Raw genomic sequence first — 20,778 nt, 5'->3', positions numbered from 1 at the left:
TGAAAAGGGAGGGAAGGGTCAGCTGACCCAGTTTGACCTCTGATCTTCTGTTCTGATTGTGCTCAAGGAGTGTGTCCGTGTGTGTCCGTGTGTGTGTGTGTGTGTGTGTGTGTGTGTGTGTGTGTGTGTGTGTGTGTCTACAAATGCCCCTCTAAATGAAGCCAAACACTGCTGTGTGAGGGAGTTTCCATTTTCCAAAGATACAGGTTTTTGATAGATAAATGGATGAACAAATGTAAATTGATATACACCCCCTACTCGCATGCACACACATGACCTGGCTGCTGATGGACACACTCCTTTAACACCTCCAGTCACACACAACACACACGCAACACACCACTCCTTCAAATCAACAGAGACAGTAGCCAAACACAATGGAGAGAAAAAAGTCCAGGGTGGTTAAGCAACGAGTTACTGAGGCTTGTCGACCACAAGAGAGCTGTCAGAGAAGAAAGTAGGGCTTGTGTGCATGTTTGAGTATGGGAGTGCAAACAAAAGAGAAAGACTCTCTCACTGTGTATCTTTGTGTGTATATGTGTGTGTGTGTGTGTGTGACAGAGAGAGAGACACAGAAAGAAGCCTTGCCCCTAAGTCGGCCTGGTTAATGGCTCGGCTAGCCTGAGGTTGAAAAGGACAAGGCATTACAAGAGCCGTGTTGTCACAAGACTCCACCACTCGCTGTATTGTCTACGCGACGTTGCTGCGACATGCTTCCAAACGAGAAAACGCAAGTCTCTCCTTCACCTTTTTTTTTTTCCACAGCTCCACACACTGTACATGTGATTAGTGTGTGTTTGTCCTCGAGTGGACAAAGAGGGGAGGGAAGGTGGAACTTGCTTCCTCAGCATGCCAGAGTTTGAGAGGGTAAAAAAGTAATTTCAGCCGAGAAGGGGGAGTGAGGCACTAAAACAGCTCAAGAATTCAGAGGCAATTTAAAAAGCAGTGTGGGAGAGGGGAATGAAAAAAATGCTGGGTTAAAAAGGAGGGAGGATGGAAAGTAAAAGAGGTTGTTATTCTCTCTCTCTCTTTCTCTCCGTCTTCCTCTCTCTCACTTGCTCTCTCTCTCTCTCTCTCTCTCTCTGTTGTTTTTAGGGACTAGCCGGGCCACAACCTCCAGGAGAGATAGGGAAGGGTGGGTGGTGGTGGTGGGGTGTGTGTGGATAGGGAGGGCAAGCATAAATCAAGCAGAGCCTGAAGGCTTTAGAGGAGGGAGGGACAGAGGGAAGAGAGTGGTAAAAGACAGGGAAGGGAGAGGGAGAGAGAGATGATGGTGCTGGTGGTGATGGTGGTACTGCTGGGGGCTCGGAGAAAAAGAGAGAGTGTGGGTGGAGGGGAGGAGAGGAGAGAAGAGGAGCACAGCGATTGCAAGAGTGGTGGGGTGAGAGGTGGACGGTGGGGTGATGGAGTGTGGGTGGGTGGGTGAGTGAAGGGGGGGGTGAGGAGAGGTGAGGGGGAGGTTACAGAGGCTGTGAGAGGGAGGGAGGGTGGGTTAGTGATGGGGGGGGGGGGGGGGGGGGGGGCAAGTGAGTGTGTGAGAGTACGTCTACAGTAAGCCAGCTAAATTTGAAAATGCATGTTTTTCCACCATGTTTTGGTCCTCCGTGCTCGTGTTTTTGACTCCCAAAAAAACTAAGCTTTTCGAAGACAGTGGTTGTGTGCGTGCTTGGAAATATGCATCTGAAAGTTACAATTAAACACATGAGCAGCAGGGGCATTATATCAGGATGTGAAGCCTGGTAGCCGCTGCCGCTGTTTTCTGCCGTTATCTCATTAAGAATATAGTAACCTGTCGCCATGTTTTGTTACCTTTACATTTGGCTAAATTGGAAGTTCTAAAAGATAGTGCGCTGATTCGGCCCTCACCTGCTGCCTGGTGGATATACTTTAAGGCCTGGTCTTACCATAAAGGGGCCATAGTCTGTAGCTGGCGAGCTAGCCAGACCAGTATAGCCAGTCTTTCTCTGTACTGGGCTGTTTCATCTCAGAATTGAACAATATATTATTTAATGAAGAGTTAATGAAAGGCGGTTAGCAAGTGGATTTGCTTGGTCACAAACAGGAAAATGAGTTCACACAGTTTATTCAAAAGACTTGTTTGTACCATTGACTGTCTCATAACTGTCACTATTTCTCTTTTGTAGAATGGATAATACTCTTGACAGAGAAGGTTAAATAAAAGTGGACTTTTATTATTTCGTTTGCCACCGATTCACTCTGTGATCACTCATTTTGTCAATGTCACACTATCACACAATACAACACTATCAGCGCAGCAGAGTGAAGTTCATCTGGCTTTGATGACCCGCGATCAAATAGCTATTTTATGCTCATTCAGTTGTCTGACAACAAAAACAGAAAAACATATAAAAGAGAACAATTATTGTTGTGTGTTCTGCTTTATTAAAACAAAGTATAGGTCATCATGGAGAGCAGGAGGTGACAGACCACAGGCTTAACATGGCTGTGTCTGTCCCACTGTTTACCAGATGTTGGCAGTGAAGCACACTTTTATTGTTTTCTGTCTACAAAGAACAGATTCATCAAGTTTCCTATTATTTCAGTGTTTCAGTGAGGATGTAGACCGCTGAACATGAAAATCCTGGTGTGGTCACAAGTCCTTTTCAAACGTTTGAAACTGCGTTTTCAAAATTAGCCGCCATGGTGTGGACGTAGTCTGAGTGAGCAAGTGAATGAGTGAAGGAAGGGAGGGAAAGAGGGAGCGGTGAGTGCGTGGGGGATGGAGGATTGCAGGGCTCAAGGTAATCTGGGGAGTTAATGCAGCTTAGAGGGACTGAGAGGAGTGGGAGGGAGGTAGAGAGAGAGAGAGAGAGAGAGAGAGGGGGAGTGATGGCAGAGGGAGAGAGAATATAAAAATAATAGGGTCAGCAGGGAAAGAGAGGGATAGAGGAATAAATGAAGATGTATCAGAAACAAAAGCCGAAGCAACTGAGGGGGGGAGAATAAGAGAAAAAGAGAGAGAGTGCAGGGAGTGTAAAAGCTGGAGAGATAGGAGAGTGGAGGGGGGAGAGAGCGAGCCGAGTGAGTGTGTGAGATAAAGAGTGGGCTAATGAAAGGTAGGGTGAGGCTGAGCGAGTTGGCGGGTAGGAGGGAAGTCGACAGAGAGAGAGAGCGAGAGAGAGAGCGGGGGAGAGGTCTGCATGGGGAAAGAATGCTGGGTGGGGAAGGAAGGCAGACACGCAGGGCTTTGTGCTAAAAGCAAAGAGAGAGAGAGATGGAGAGATTGAGACAGAGGTTATGTCTTGGCTTTATGCACAAGGGAGGAACTGGTGAAGCGGGCACGTGCCCAAAAGCCCCATCCAGCCCGGTCCAGGGTCGTATTGGAAGGGTGAGGTGGGAGAGAGAGAGGTTGAGAGGAGGGATAATGGAAAGTGGAGGAGGAGAACGACAAAGACTCTGGGTGGGGATGCTGTACAGAGCCTGTGGGTTATTGGTGTGTGGGTTAACGCACTCATCGACTCACGCTGACCAGCTCAGAAGCTCGAGGCAACTAACTAGCCATAATTACTTCTTTACTGCTCCCTGGAAATGAATTTAGGACGAGTTTAACAACACAGCAAAGTTGGCAGAATGAACATATTTCCATCTGAAGCGGATTATAAAACTATACATGAGATAGGAAACTAAATGCTCAAGTCCAGGACACCCAATGTAGGATGCACAGATCAGTGTGTGTATCTGCTGTCTGTTTAAAAATGACCAGTCGGGGGTGTCTTGATAGTCAAATGGTTAAGCCACATTCCATATAACTGTAATGTTCCCAGTGATTCCAGTTGTTGCATGTTATATCAACCTCTCTGCTATCAAACAGGCATAAATACCACAAAAATCCTGTTTAGCATAACCATGTTCCCAAGACAAATCAACTCGCCTCAAGAATCAGGCTTTATCATCAAATACTTGCATTGGACCTAAGTGTGCAGAGCCTTGCTCTTCATGTATTCTAAGGCTGTTAGCATTATGTTGAGAGTGCAATGCTTCTTCAAAGCATTCACAAATGTACCCAAAATTAGTGTCACACAGAAAGAGACAGAATAAGGCAGAAAACTGGAAACTTAGGAGACAGGTTGATTTGTATTGGAAATAGAATGGGACTATCATACTAGGTTGGAACTACAATACTACTGAACTGATTCTTTCACCTTGTCAAAAGAAAATAAGACTTATAGACAAAGATGAATTGTGATATTTGCTTTGTGTTAGTTTGTAGCATCAAGACCCCTGTTGTTGTACAGCAAAAAACAAGACCTCTTATAACTGTAATGTCCTCAAATATTTTTTAGTCTTGATTGTTTGACTTTTTCAGGTTTTTGTTAAGATGAACAAATGCTGTGTAGACCGTCCGCTCAAGAGCCCTCCCATCAAGTGGCTGCCTAACAAAGACGCAGCACATGAAGACGTACACTGCAATCACACACTACAGTCACAACAGGCGCAGAGAGCAGATGACCAGCAGCACAAGAGGTTCCTCTACAAACAGTCGATGTCACTGTGCTCCGTCCACAGAGAGACACTCCACAGAGCGGGGAGCGGGGGGTGTTACGTGTTCCCCGTAGAGCATTAGTGTGTTGTCGGGCTGCCCAGTGACCAGAGAGTACAAGAGCTATTGCCCCTCTCCCCTCTCTCTGCTCATCTCTCCCATCTCATAACATTAAGACTGTGCCTCTCTGTGCTTGTATCCTTGGCAACCTGCCTCCAACAATGGAGAGAGTTCTGGCCTCAGCATGTGAGGAGTACGGTGCCATGGAGAGGAAAAGCAAGGGGCGAGGGAGATAGAGGGAGAAGGAAAACTGACGGAAAGACTGGACAGTAAGGGAAAGTGAAGGAACGAGTTGCAGTGTTTGTCGCGCACAGACGCCCAGGTCAAAATGAGGATACAGAGCGGGGGGAACAACAAGGGGAAGGAAGTGAGACAGATGAGACGTGGATGAGGGAGCCAAACCTGTGCAAGCTGCGAGCTTAGTGTTAGTGGATCAGTGGAGATCTGTGTCACTCTTGAGCTGATCAAAGTTGGATGGCAATTTGCCACAGCATGCTCCCTCCATGACACGAGAGTACATGAGGTCAGAACAGTAGAAACCACACTGTGTGGACGGAGGGGAAAACAAGAGCGAGGGGCGCATGCATGTAGAGAACGGTGTTCATCCTCTCTTCCCCCACTGCAGCCGAGCCGAGCCATTGAGATTAATTGCTTATGATCAAATCAGCAGAAGCTGTGCAAATTAAAGAGCAGGCCCGTTCCCCACCCCCATCCCTCCTCCCTCACCTCCACAACATCTCCCACCCACCCCTGAGCCAGACCCAGTGGACAGTGCGTGTGATGAGCCACAGCGCTTATTCAAGGCTACAAACGTGTCATTTCCTCTTTCCCCGCAGAGGAACATGGAGCTCAGAGAGGGCTCGAAATGGAGCAAGGGGTCGGTCAAAAAGTGCAGCCACACACACACTGCCTCACATTGACATGCACACGCGCACACACACACACACACACACACACACACACACACACACAGAGTCAGTGCCCTAAGCAGAACTACTGATATCTCACCCAGCTTCTCAAAACTGCTCCCCTCTCCCTCTCTGACTCTCTCATTAAGAAGCCATTAGAGAGAAGGGCAGTGCAAGACCACATGACCCCTTCCTAACCCCTGTTACACACCCCTGGAAGGGAGGGAGGAGTAGGATGAGGGAGGGAGGGAGAGAAGGAAAGAAAGGGGTAAAATATATGAACAGAGTCAGATAGTGAAAGGGGAGGTAGAGAAAAGAGGGAACGATAGGAGGGTGAAAGGGGAAAAGTTGAGAGTGTATGTAAGAGTTTGAGAAGAAGATTGAAAAAAAAAAAAAAAGGTGAGCAGAGATAGATCAAACAAAAAAACCCACAGGGACAGAGAGATGAGCAGCAGAAATATTTGAAATTGGGCTTTTGTATTTTATTTTTCATTAAATGTGAAATATCTGGCTATTTACTGAATTAATTCCACTGCAGTTTCTGCAGTTTCTCATGAGTGACAGATCACAACCACCATGAACATGATACAAGACATGTTTTGAACAGGTATTTCCACTGGTGACATTATGTCACAGTACTGGCAAATGTTTTTCCTTTTTAACGTTTTTACGACTCCCTGTTTGCAGCGTGCTCAGTGGAAGGACAGAGAGAGTGAAAACACGGTAGACAGAGGAGGTATGTATGAGTCAGAATGCAAGAGAGAGGTAGAGAGGCGTGCGATAAGTATGCAGTGACTTTAGGAGAAGGGGATAATTTGGGAGTGGAGGGGAAGACGGCTAGGCTGCTTCCTTAGTCGGACACAGGAATGTAGAGCGGGCGGATCCCAGCGTGTGTGTGTGTGTGTGTTTCTATGTGTATGTGTGTGTTTGTGCCAGACAGGAATCCCTAACCCCCACAGACTCAGGCTCCACTTATCAAGGCCTGAACAGAGGGGTATGGAGAGGGAGAGGGTGGAGAGGGAGGTCTGGGTGTCCTGCGCTATCAAATCCACCTCTAACCCCCTTTCTCCTCTCCTGTACAACACACACACACACACACACACACACACACACACACACACACACACACACACACACACACACACAGAAACACACGCTAAACCTTGAAGCTGGATGTCTCTGAGGCCAGAGGAACTATGGGAAGGCCAAACAGTCTAACCACGAAAAGAAAAAAAAAACTGCCAGGGTCACAGACAATTACACCATACACTCTGTCTCTCCACCTCTCTATCTATCTCACATGCTTTCCCACACACACTCTTAGAACAAACTCTGAAACCCTCATTTACCTTATAGCACTCTGAAGTATTCTCTCTTTCACTCTGAATTCACTTCCTTAAAGTTTTTTTTCCACTCAGGTCAGATGTAGTCTCCACTGGAGAATTAGTGTTAATAAAAAGAAAAAAAACTTACGGGTACCCCTGTTGCAGGAGGCCTCCTGTGAAACGAGCCCATGAACCATTTTAGATTCAGAGATACTGACTTACGAGGGAGAGGGACGGGGGCAGAGGAGGGAGATGGAGAGAGTGGAAAGGAGATCAAATGGATCAGATGAAGTTATTCTTTACATGCTGCTGCTGGTGTACAAGGGTGTAGCGAGGAGGACAGAGTTGCAGAGAGAGGTGGAGGAAGGTGGAAACAATGAGGAGTACGGGCAGGCAGGTGATCTGGGGCAAAGGGGTTGGGGGAGACAGAGGGAACAAAGGAGAGTTTTGGCCCCTTTTTGTAAAACCAGCATCATGTTTAATGACAACGAGCTGAGGATAGAGAGAGCCAAAGTCCTGCCGTCGGTTCCTGGCTAGCTGCTGTTCTACAAGCTTCTGTAACTCAATACGATCTCTCTTTTATCTGTCATTCTGAAAAGGTGACTTGGGTTAAGCTAAATGAGTATCTACTACAGGTGCTGCGATAAGAATTTGAACCCATCGTGATTTTAATAAACTTAAACAACAATTAGCATTCATAAAACTCCAACACCCATGATGTTTTTCCAGCGAGACAATGTGCATATAACCCTTCCGTGTCATTATAACAAGTTCTAAACACTGAAATATTATCGCCTTGTAAGTTGCTATGGCGAACTTGTCAGCAAGCAGTTGCCTATTTCCACATCCAACAGATACCGAGCAATATTAGCATTCATTAGGAGTCGTGTTACTGGTGACCTGGCGGGTGTAAGTCCAATATCCACTCATTTTTTTGTTCTTTTTTCGCCTCCATCAGCTCCTGAGGAGAATACCTGGCTGATAAACTATGTTCACCAGCTAGTCGCTAACTTCGTCTACATGTTGATGCTGTTGGGTTTCTGTGCTGATGAGACACTAACGAGAGCAGTGCTAGTGAACCAAAACAGTAAAGTTTGTGGGCTGGAGAACCAAAACAATGAGCTGCAAGATGCTAAAAAGTTCAACAGAGCTGAGGGGAGCTGCAGAGTTGGGTGATATTTGTCTGCGAGTTCGTCACAATGACCCCCCTTCTCGTTACACATAGTTATTTGATTGTTGGATTATATCTGCTTTAAAAAAGGCAAGATGGTGTGCTATTGTCACAGCCATGTCTGGACAAAGGAGATTGACAAGTCCATTCTCACAGCTCGCCACTTGACTGACTTCAGTCTGTCAAGCTGCTGACCGTTAACCCGCAACGGTTTTAGCCTTGTGGAAAATCCTGTTTGTTAAAAGGAGCTAAAAACAGAAATATTAAATAAACAACTATAAGGCATTGCTTTTTCAAAATGTACCATCCTGAAATGGAATAAATTGCGTGACATACAGTTGAGCTGTATATTGTTGTATAGAACATTATTACAAACATCAATGTGATCATGAAGTCAGTTTCTTACTTTAACAGAACCAGTAAGTTCAAGTTTGACACGAGCAAACAAACAGATACAGAAGCTCATGGATTCTACTGATGAGGAGGAAGTTGAATCCACAGCCCTGCCTTTATTTAAAGCCCATAGACTCAATGTGAAACCACACACACACACACATACTGTACTCAAGCAGCGGCCGTAGCTCCAGTGTACGAGATGAGTGAAAACAGAAGTGACAGCGTGAACTGACGGGATGGAAAGGAAGGTCCAAACAGACAGAGGGAAGGAGGGATGGAGGAGAGGAGGAGGGGACAAATAGTTGTGAAGGACAGATAGTGGCTTCCAGGACTGTCTTCAACGCCTCTATAACTATCAAACCCAAAAAGAACCACACACATGTACACACAAATTCACAGGCACACACTTGTATGTACACAGCCCAAGCCATAATTGTCCCCTGTGGTGATTTTGGCCTCTCCCTCCTAGTTTCTCATTGCTGTTGGCCAACTCTTCTGTATCTTTAACACTTTCTTTTTTTCCTCTTTTCAAAAGGAGGAGGAGGAGGAGAGAGAGAGAGAGAGGGGGGGGGGGGGTTGTCACAAGAGAAGGAATGAGGGATGAAGGAGAAAGAGAGGTCTAAAGGAAGGAGGTGTGGAGGGGTGTGACGGCGGAAAGGGGGAATGAAGGGAAGGAGGGAAAAGGAGAGAATGAATGTGTAAGAGGAAGGGAGACTTTGCCCTCCAGCGGGAACACTCCCACGATTGTGCGTACGTGTGTGTGTGTGTGTTTGTGTGCGAGCTGCACCTCGGCCAAACCGACACACCCACAGGCTGTAGACCTCTATATCCTGTTCGGGTTGTCCGTTTGTCCAAACATCATGCCCCCCCACCCCCCCACCCCATCCCCCCCTCCTCTTCCTCGTCGCTCCCCTTTTCTAACTGGTCTGACGGGGGTAGAGGCCGCCGAGGGAGTGGGTACGGTAAATAGAACAAAGCCACCTTTCTAAAATAAACAGACTGGGAAAGAGGAACTCCAGGTTGACTGAAAATGAGAGAGAAAGAGAGCACAGATCCCAGCCAAGGGCTTACTGTACAGCACTTCTTCTTTTTTTTTTTTTTAAGGTTCAACTCTTCACGAAAGTTACTGTTTCTGCTTCTTCATGTCAGTCAGTCTGCCAGTGTATATATCTGCCCCTCTTTCTCTCACACACATTTTACTAGTTTCAATATCCCGGCTGCTCGACTAACTCTCGGTGAATGCTGGGTTACAGTATGACACATAAGCCACAGTGAGCAGTGCTGCCAGGCTCACAGCTACAGGGCCCATTACTGGCTATCAGATCACTGGAGGAGAGAGGAGAGAGGCATCCTAGCTCACATCACATCACATCTCCATCTCATATCTCCAAAAGAGGAGCCTCGTCACGGATCTCTCATCGAAGAGGAGAAGGAGGCCTCGCTCATATGAGAGGCAATTTTACACAAGGTTTAAGCCTCCAAATGCACCCAAAGGAGGAGGGCAGAGAGAGAGAGAAAGATGTCACATGAGGCAAAGATATGGCATGAAGTGAAAGACAATCCATCAAAAGTCATGCTCAGCCACATATTTATAGATTCAGTGACTTACACTTTAATTAACTTGGATGTCCATCGCAAATAAACGTCCATAATTCGACTTGGAAAGTTTTCTTCAGTATCAAAGTAATCCACTGATAGTTGTCTCTACATCCATGGGTGCAAACAGGAACTGCTAATTCAGCATACTTTTATATACTTCCTGTTTACAGCTCCCAAAGCATTATGGGAAATGTAGTTACAAACTTGGAGCATGCTTATCCTGCAAACAGAAGTAAGACAAAAAATAGTAATAGGAGTGACAAATCCCTTAATATAAACTTTTTTCATGTTGCACTATATAAATAGAGTAGAGAAGGGTATTGGGGGGGCACAGTTGTCTCAATTTTGTCTAAGGGGGGGCACAGTATCAGACCTTGAAAACCCCTGGCTTATGCTTCCAGTAACAGAAAGTGGGAAATGCAAATGCCCTGCTGATTATTCACCCACTTAATACTCAAACCCTCTCAGTATGTAAAAAAAAAAACATATTAATGGTTGAATTACAGAGTGTTTGCCAGGCAAATGGTATTTCAAAAATCTGTTTTGACCAGGATTCAGGGTATTAATGATTTTTTAGACACCAAAAAATTAGACGAAATTAAGCTGAAATCATATAGTATTTCTTCCTTGGTATGAAAGGAAAAGTGTGTTTTGGAAAGTAAGCAGGGAAGCAATGGGAAATGATCCAAAGCCCCTCAGGTATTATCTTCCTTTAAAGATGGAATTGAGCATTAGAATAAATAACTGAGCTGAGTTAAAGAGGATGTTTGCTGAATCTATAGGTGTGTGTGCGCACACGCGTGTGTGTGTGTGTGTGTGTGTGTGTGATCTACAAAGTTAACCGCAACCCTTGATATATCTGTGTATAGACATTTGGGGTATGTCATGGAGTTTGAAAGTGTGTGTTGACGTGTGGGGGCAAGGCTTGAGCTGTGGGGGTACTGCTGTGAATGTTCAACCGCAGAAACCTCCTGAACCACCCACCCCTGCGCTGTTCCAACAGGACATCCTGTCAGGATGCATTCTGGGTAGTTTAATTCTTAGACCTGAGTGATCAATGCCAAGAGATGTGTGTGTGTGTGTGTGTGTGTGTGTGTGTGTAGACCACATGCATTTTGAAGTGTAATGTAGGGATTGTACTCTACACATATTTCACAGGACATTTGCAGGTGTTACGAAATGCATGTGTTTATATGCTTGCGTGTAAGTTAGTGTGTGCAGTATGTGTGTGGGCCGTGGCTGACTAAAGCACACACATGGGCCAAACCCAGGTGCACTCAGGGTGGGATGGCTAATCTTTAACCCCCCCCACCTCACACACACACACACACACACACACACTCCTCCTTCTTTTCTCCTCCCAGCAATCCTTCTCCGGCCTGTTCCAGGGGCAGGAGGTGGAGAGGTAGGGGGGTGCTGACGTTTTGGAAAAAAGCCACGGTCAGGAGTGGGGAGGGGGCAGCTTCCTGTCCAAAATGGCTCTTTTAAAGCCAGAGAATTATAAATAGAGCAGGTGTCAGTATTGAAAACTGAGAGAGAGAGAGAGAGAGAGCTGCGAGAGAAAAAGACAGACAGCAAGAGTGTGAAAAATTGTGTGAATGTGTGTGTGGTGTGGTGTGATGGCGTGGTGGAGTAGGAGAAGGGGCTTTTAGCTGGTGGACTGCCCATAATGTCCAGCAGGATGTGAGGTCATATGACAAAGATGGTTGGTGGGCGGTGAGAAATGATTGGTTTCCACGGTGATAATGGAACTTTCATGGGGGCCGAAAAGGAGGCTGACATAAGAGAGAAAGACAGAAAGAGGAAAAAGGGGGAAAGAACGGTATTGTATGTGTGTTAGCAGGGCACAAAAGGGGGGAGGAGAGGACGGAGGGAATAAGGGAAACTGAGGGAGGTGGGGTGAGCAGGCCACAAAAGTCAATAGGGTGGGAGGAAAGGGCTGAAATCATCTGTGCAGTCAGAGGACAAAGAGACAGAGCAAATAGGGGGTGGGGGAGACAGAGCGAGACACAGAAAATGGGCTGGAGTACAAAGACAGTGAGAGACGGAACTGATAATAGACTGTGGAAAAAGTAAGAAAGATGAACCAGGAGCCACAACAAAAAAAATTAGAAAGACATGGGTAGAGAGGAGAAAATACAGGGGGAGAGGCCTCAACACGATGTAGTTATCTAACCCATAGCGTGTCAAGCACCAAGGTTAAAAATTAAGTCCACACAGTCTGAAATATTAAATCTATTTTGGTTTTTAATGAAGGAGGAGTGAATTAGGGAGGAAATATGAGAGTAGATTATTAAACTGAGAGCGAGGAGAAGGGAGAGAAGAAGTGGAGAGGTGTGCGAGGGGTGAGGGGGTTGAAATCTGTTCACGGTGTTTTAAATATTAAACCTATTTCAAGTTTAATGAAGTGCAAATACTATGGGGAGAGTCTTAACTGGAATACAGAGAGGAAGGGGGCGAACGGGGGATCCGATTCATTATTTCAAGTGTTCACCTTTAGACTGCTGAGACTTGGGGAGAGGAGCGCAGGGAGGGAGAGAGAGAGAGAGAGAGTGGGAGAGAGAGAAAAAAAGACAAAGTTTATGCGGAAGTGCAAACTAGAGGGCATTTCTGAGAGCGCCTGTCTGCGGGGCCCCAGGTGAGTCCAGGAGGCTCCGGAGCTCCAGAGGATGAAGATCTGAACTCAAACAAGCCAAAACATGCAGCGCTAACTGCAGCGCTTCAGAGCTCGCTGGAATAAACAGGAAAAGGTTCTACGGAAAAAACGATTTGACTTTCTTTTTTTTTTTGTATCTCTTTGTGGGCATGTGCATGTGTGTCAGTGTACGTATTAGTGGTTGAGGAGGGGAACTCTGAGGCCACAGAGAGGAGAGGAAGAGAGTCAGATAAAGATGTTGGATTTCAAAAAAGATTCTCGATGTAATCAATGTGCAACAGCTAGAGGGAAATGGAAAAAACAGCCCACGTGTGATTGAACTGTTCACGTCTACATAATCAGATGCTCTAAGCTGTGTGTGTGTGTGTGTGTGTGTGTGTGTGAGAGAGAGAGAGTGTGCGTGTACATCACACTGGCCATGTACCGGATTGCCAAAATCCCCCAAGCTGCCACTAAAGGTCACCCCGTGTGTGTGTGTGTGTGTGTGTGTGTGTGTAGGAAAAAAAAAACAAACAAAAAGTATTTCCAGTGCTGTTATTATGTGGGATAAAGATCAAGTTGGTGTTTGCCCCAAGTATAAAAGACGTAGGAGAGAAATCAATCGTTAACTCATGTTTTTCACCAGCTCAGGCTTCCTCTCAGTCTGAGAGTGAAGGTGCCACAGAACGAACGGGTTCGGCCTCCAAAACGACATGTCTTTTGAAGGGGTGACACCTACTTTAATAAAATGAATAATAGCATAGACTGTAAGGAAAATACTGAAAGCCTTTGTGAACAAAATGACACATTTACAGACTGAAAAATCTATATTTTAGAGATACTCAATCATGACTTTCATGTAATTATTTCTTTATATATTGCTCTTTAAAAAAGACCTATCCATTTTGAAGGGAACTGAATAAGAGTGAATACTGAAATATTGTGGCAAGCATATTTTAGCAAGGATGCAACCAGACATAGCTTATGTCAATTATACTGGAGTGTACTTTATGGTCAGAATGTATCACAAATAGCATGGAATTAAGGGTGCACTTTGAGATTATTTTCATTATCTGTTAATCTGGTGATTATTTTTTCAATTAATCAATTCATTTAGTTGATAAAATGTCAGAAATTAGTTTAGAATATTCAATTTACAGTCAAACAAAGCTGAAAAAAGCAGCCCATCCTCACATTTGAGAAGCTGGAACCAGCAAATGTTTGACATTTTTGCATTTTCATAATCATTATTTTCTGTCGATCAACAAATTCATTAATCGACTCGTCGTTTCAGCACCACATGGATTACAAGAGGAGAGGCTGATATGGGGCATCAAAGAAGAATATATTGAATTATTTTAAAAAGCTTGACGCTTAAATTAAAAACACTCTTGTCTTTGATTTGCAGATGCTTTTTAATCCAGGTCTGGAAGAAGCAGCGGGGGCCAAACTAAAAATAATTCCAGGTAATTATTTCAAGGTTTACAACATAAGCAGGCAGCAGAAGAGACTATTTAAAAACTCCCCTCCTCAAAAATTGTCACCTCTAATATAGTATTGCGCAGAAAAAAATATACGCACATGATCAGATCACTGGAATGCAGTCCTGATTTCTTCCTCCTAATTCACAAGTAAGATTTCAAATATTTGTGTCAGCAGACAAGGTGAGCGGAAGAAAGAGTGAGATCAAGCGTTAAGCGGGAGAGAGAGAAAAGGAAGTTGAGTGCTTAGTGGCCTCAATAATGACATCAAGTGAACACAGCAGATGTTTGCAAGGGAAGGGGATCTAAAGAAAACAAATCCTAATTCCTGCAGCTGTTTATGTCAACACAGGCACACGGCATTTTCATGCAAGCGCTTCGAAGCGGCTCCACGCTAATACACTGAGCCTTTACACAGCTATATATGATCCTTATATTACAGAATAATCCAGCGAAATCCTCGGTCAAGCAGCCCCCTGCGTTGCATGTAATATAAGCGTTTCTAATAGTAAAGCATGGACACCGATCACAGATGAATGAGAGAGAGAGAGAGAGAGAGTGTCTCGGCACTTCTCATCAATAAAGAATGAAGCAATTAAACTCATCTCAGACTGAAGGTGCCCTTTCTCCGTTATGCCTACTATATCCCTTCATGGAAACCAACAACTGGACTTCATGGAACAACACATATCTTCAAGTTCTGTTATCCTGCTTCCCAAATACCTTTCCACATTGACCTAAATAGTTAAACTGTTGACCTAACCCTAAACAAAAAGGGACTGCTGAAATGATCAGCTGCTTAATCAATAACAGACCTTTCTCGCAACAGACATCTTGACATGTGATAGCAGGAAACGCACAGGGTGTAATTGATGACGTTAATAATGGCTGCATTCTATTTAGGTGAGTTGAGGTGATATCAGTGTGCCTGCCGTATTACTGTCGAAGCTTATTGGGACACCGGTGGCTTTCCTGCTGTGACTAGTCAAAATGTCCGCTGCAAAAAAATGGTCTATTACTCGATTGACAGAAAATGTATTGAAAATCGATAAATCGTTGAAGTCATTTATCAAGCAATGCCCCAAATTTTTCTGCTTGTCTCCATTTTATATAATTGAAAAGTAAATAATTTGCTTTTTGTTTGCTTGGATGAGCGCACACGCCAGTAGAAGTAATGAAGTAATGAATGAATGAATTAAAGTGTAATCATTTTGATGCATTTTATTGCCTAAAATCCAACAATCACAGTGATATTGTCATGTTTTCATTATATTTGTTTTTATTCATTATCAAGTTAATATTATTTTACGTGCTAGCCAGCATTTCCAAACTGTGTCACGCCGAGCATGTGACAGCTCTTTGCTGTCTACCTGGCCTACAGTTGCAGTGCTGTGCAGTGTTGTAAATAGAAACTTTAAATAGAATCGTACATCATTTCTAATTACTTGGCCCTTCCATATGCCCGTACATCTGATTTGGATCTCCTACTGTAGGTGACAAAATCCGGACTTAAGGAGACTTAAGACTTAAGTAGACAAACTCTGATAAGCCTGTAGAGATCTTGTGTATTTTTGACCCTGACTTGGCCAAAGTAACAAAAATGTCCTCACTTTAAAAGGTTTTTCAATGTAAGAACTTATTGGCATCACAATGACAGAAATAGAAGAGCACTCCCACAATCAAAACATCACACCAACACCCCCATACAGGCTCCAATAATGACCTCACTAAACCTGTTTAGCAAACCCCCAAACTTTCACTCAACACACAATAGTGACACATATCCTGACTGTCATACACTACCACTCTTAAAAGTCATGTAAGCCCACTGGTAACATGATATTTTACTGCTAAATGGCGAGGTCGGCCCTTTGAAGGAGACCCAAATAGTTGATAATCTCATGATACAAGGGCTCTTGTTTCCTCCTTCCCCCCGCGCTTCTCCATTGTGAGCCTAGTCCCGAAACCCAGTTGAAAGCGGAGATAAATGGTTGTCTTTTGGCTAACACCAGGTGAGTCTATACCAGCAGCAACACTAGACTTCCTCTAACCTTTAGGTGAGGAAACACTTCTCTTGGTAATGGTTGCTTCACCACAGCCAAACTAAAACTCTACCTTCTACCACAGCGCAGAACCATGGAACTGGCCAACTGGCTTAATAGTGCTATTTACTTTGTGGGTGTATGTGGTTTTGCATGTGTGTGACTCTGAAGCTCAAGACAAGATGTACTTGGACACCATAATAAGGTCTGACTGCAGGTCACAAAATCGGGGACTTAGGACACTTGGAGCTAAGCAGACAAACCCTCATAAGCCCGTACGGATGCTCTGTCTTCTCCGCCTTTCTCTGTTTTTTCTCTCTCTCACTGTCATTACCCCTCTCATCTACCACTCTCTCTCCCTTTTCCCTCCTCTTGCCCTTTCGAGAAGGTCCTTCCCTAAACCCCAGAGAGAGGGGGAGGAGCCTGGGATGGCGAGGACGCGCTGGTAATCCGCGCAGTGACCCAGGTCAATTCAATTATCCTGTTTTCTTTCGCTGTGCGACGCGTGTGCCCATTTCACAGCCAACTCCCTTAATGCGCCCAGGATTAGCTTCTCTTACTTTTAATGATCTACCTATCGACGCCTTGGGCCTGCTAGTGCACACACACACACACACACACACACACACACACACACATAGACACACAAACACACGCTGTTAAGTGTTTTTCATGTATTAGTTTTTAGTGTAAAGGAATTCACTAAACAATTCTGCAAGGCTGAGGATCAAGAGACACGTTCTCAAAATAAATATGTGTGCTTAAGTGTGTTTGTGTTGTGTTTGCATTTGCTTGTTTATGTGGGAGTGTGAGTTACATAAACTGCAGTAAGAAGAGGATTGTATTATCCATCTGCATTTACCCAGGCTTTACCTCACACCTCCAAGATTTGAGATAATCATCTTAGGCCTAACACGTTAGTGTAGAAGCTCACTAATCTCAACCCCGGAGGAGGAAAAGAGGTCATTTTATACTAGTAAACTGTGCGGATGGCTGCATTGCATTGAAATATCCACGCAGGACTCAAAGTCTAAGTGCATATGTACTGTAAGGCGTCATGTGCACTCTGTTGAACTTGAGTTCAAGCAAAGTCAACAAAGCAGTTTGATCACTTGCACGCAGCTGCTGTCCTGTTGGTTAGAAAGTGTTCTATTGTAGTTAGGTGTTGGGACAACACTCTCACCTAATTATTTAACCTAATCTTATTATCTCACCAGTCATTCACTAATTACATGACTGGATAACTAATTAAGTAGGTACCAACATTACAAAACTGCAGCAGCTCTGGGAAACTCTAAAGCCTCAAAGTCATCAAATCAGCACCCCAAATTCCGTTCCAAGAAGTGCAGGTCTGCATTTCTTTTGGCCTGCGTCCATCCTTCCCATTTTGAGAGCAAGTCTAAGTTAATTTCATCTGTTGTTGTGACTATTTGGACCTGAAAAAACACGGCTTGCTTTCATCATTGCTGTGAGATGACCCAAATCTACTGCACTGTCAGTTTTATCTATATCACATAAAAATATGCAGTAGCACTTCCCAAAGACAGGAGAGAGCAAACACTGTAAGGAGCAGGTTTATCAGCCTTACCTGGGATTTCCTGTCCGTTGTAGTTCCATCCAGCCACAGCCAGCATGGAGGGCAGAGGAGATCCAGGCCTACTGTCCCTGTCCCTCTCCCTGTCCCGCTCCCTGTCCCAGTTCCTCTCAGCCTGCTGGGTAATATGTCTGACCGTGTCTTTGTTCTTCCTGTTCTTTCTCCGCCCTGACCCTGATAGGGGTTGCCAGGGTCCCTCTCCACCTCCTCCAGCAGCCCCTCCAGCCCCTTGCTCCCCCTGGCTTTGGGCTGCCCCCCTGGGAGTGTCCCGGGGATGAGAGGAGGAGGCGGGGGACACCTGTTCCTCTTTGACGGTGACAGGCCTGTAGTCGTGCGGCCAGGCGGGCTGGGAGTCATGGCAGGCTTCCTCCTGGCTCTCGTGGCTCTTGGGGGGTTCTTGGTCCTCCTTGCCATACGTGCTGCCTCCCTCGTGGCAGCTGGCGATGGCCGAGTCCCCAGAAGAGTTGGCCGGACTGGTGCGGCGCGCCAGCCAAGGGGAGGTGCTGCGACCAGACATGATGGAGGCCAGGGCTTCAGAAGCCATGCCCACTATTCCTCCTCCTCCTCCTCCTCCTAAACCCGCTCCCGCAACACCCCCTGGTCCTGCTATACCCACTACTCCTCCTCCACCTCCACCTCCTACGCCTCCGCCTATGCCAGCAGCAGCTCCCATCTCAAAATCGGCCAGTTCATCAGCCATCTCAGAGCGGATGCTGATGTCTAGCGCGGCCTTGATGAAGCTGTGGCAGGCCTGGACAATGTCTGTCATCTGCAGGTAGCTGGCGGCTGACATGACCTCGATCACGTTCTTACTGGTGAGGGCGAGGTGCGCTGAGTACATGAAGTCCAGGATGGCTTTGAAGCCTGTCGCTGTGACGATGTCCAGGTGAGTGACAGTAGTCTGGTGGTGAGGCTCTGCCCCTTTTTTAACCTGAATGGTGAGAAAGAGTGTATTCTTGTTTATTTATCACATGCAGGATGACGCAACTTCTGACATTGCTTTCTCAATCGGAAAAGACACAGAACAAAACTACTATGATCTGAGAGGAAAAACAAGCACTCATCAGACTCCCTTGACCCTTCCCAAGTGTAGCAGTCCCTTACCTGGCAGTAAAGAGTCTTGAAGTAGCGTGAGGAGCCCAGGAGGACGTTCTTATGGGCCTTGAAGATCTTTCCGTCCACAATGACACAGGCGTCGCAGAGGATGCCATGCTGCCTCTGCTCATTGAGCTCTCTGAGGAGCTGACGATAGTGAGAGGCGATCTCCATGTCCTCCTTCCTGTTGTTCATCTGTGTAGCTGAACAAAAGCCTCTCCTCCAAACATCTGCTGGGAAACAAAAGAAGACACGCAAGAAATGAACTTCAGGTGTAACCTTGTGTAATATCAAAATATTCTAAGTATGCAGTATGTTGTACCATTGACTGTACAGTAGCAGAAAGATACTGTACAGGAGCAATGAAGTCTAAGCCATTTTGTACATTTCTAGGAAAGAAAACAAGATTTCTTTCTGGTGTCACATTCAGGTATTTCTCCTATATATTCTCTCTAAATCCATGTATACGGTTGATGGTCGTAGCTATATTCAAACCCTTTGCATATAGCGTTGGTCTCATTTTCATGTAAGGGGGGAAAAATAGACAAATTTAGCTGAATACTCCTTTAAAGACGAGCCAGGGTAAGGATATCTCAGTAATGACTGTGACATAAAAACAATGGCATCAATAGAAACCACATCTCAACTGCAGTAGTTTGATGTCTAAAAACAGCCCAGTAACAAATAGTCAAAAATCGCTGTGTTTAAACCGTGTCTGACAGGTTCATTTATGTGTGTGTGTGTGTGTGTGTGTGTGTGTGTGTGTGTGTGTGCGTGCGTGGGAGTGTGTGTATGTGTGTGAGAGAGAGAGTGTGTGTAAGCTCATTAAAAATGTCAGTTAAAAAGCGTGACACTTTCACAAAACAGTTGAGAGGGAGAAAAACACCTCATTTAGTACAGACCACTTTACCATTAAATTTATCAATAAACACAGCCTCAGTTCCTTGTTATTTTTTTTCCCCATCTCTCCTTTGACTGTGAATATTCAATCAACTGTCTAGTTAAGACGAAAATTCACTCTTGAACCTTCACCTTCGAGTTTCTCATCTTATGCAGTTCAGTCTAGGTTGTGAACACAAAGTTTTTCTGAAAACTACAGAGAAAAGACCCTTAATGACAATTTCTAGAGCTGCTCAACTGTCAGTGAATGAAGATCCAACTTTTAAGTATTCATTGACAGGATTCGTGATAGTGTGACAGGCATACTGGCATATTTAATTGTTCATCTCACAAAAAAAAGCCACAGAAAAGCTCAAGATTTGAATTTGTACGATTTATTATCCCGTAAAGACTCTCAACTTCTGGCTTTTGGGCTCACAAATATTGATCTAGGATGTAAATGGGTTTTTCCTTGAGCGTAGATAAAACATCGCCTGTGGTTTTTCTGTGTACAGGTTAGATGATGTACAAGAGTCATTTTGAGCTCATACAGCAGAGGGGATGCAGGTGAAGGCCACAGGACAGCGGAAGGAGACAAAGATGTGCACATCGCTATGTTGAACCATTCAACGAGGTGGCGGAAAAACAAAGAGAAACAGCATAAGCCCTTGCGAACACAAACAAACACACACACACACATAGAGGAAGAAGATGAACACACACACACACACGCAGGCAGTGCATTAGCCAGAGCATTAGCAGCCGCCGCTGCCGCTCTCGTCTTGGTGAGGGCTAAATCGCGGGGACGCAGAGTGTTACCAAACGCAGCAGTGATTTGTTTTGGGAACGCTACAGCTGTCAGCTCTCATGGGCCATTCTGAGAGATGACAGCTCGGGTTGGCCAAGGTGACAGCAGCGTTTGCTCGGGGGCCGGCACACTTCAGGTCATGTTTAGCAAAGCTCTGCTCAACCTGATGGCTTGTAAGATCAGATAAATCCACAGTGTCTCCAACGTCCACTTGGACAAACACACCTCCTATGAACAGCAGTGGACGAGCCGATGGAGTGATGGTGACAAGTGCTGAAGCCTCT

The 20,778-nt window shown here is 45.2% G+C and overlaps 1 protein-coding gene across 1 annotated transcript in view; it reads right to left on the bottom strand.

Moving 5' to 3' along the window:
* Positions 1-19,002, bottom strand: part of zbtb46 (zinc finger and BTB domain containing 46) — a 33,948-nt gene extending 14,946 nt beyond the window's left edge. The window contains exons 1-2 of the mRNA XM_070911067.1: positions 18,817-19,002; positions 17,707-18,643 (exon numbers count right to left, since the gene is read on the bottom strand). Coding sequence (XP_070767168.1) covers positions 17,707-18,643; positions 18,817-19,002 — 1,123 coding nt within the window. The remainder of the gene's footprint in view (positions 1-17,706; positions 18,644-18,816) is intronic.
* Between the last annotated feature and the right edge of the window lie 1,776 nt (positions 19,003-20,778).

Source organism: Enoplosus armatus, chromosome 8 (genome assembly GCF_043641665.1).
Source record: "Enoplosus armatus isolate fEnoArm2 chromosome 8, fEnoArm2.hap1, whole genome shotgun sequence".
Classification (NCBI taxonomy): Eukaryota; Metazoa; Chordata; class Actinopteri; order Centrarchiformes; family Enoplosidae; genus Enoplosus; species Enoplosus armatus.
The sequence above is the reverse complement of the archived record's forward strand: the minus strand, read 5'-3'. Positions and strand labels throughout refer to the sequence as shown.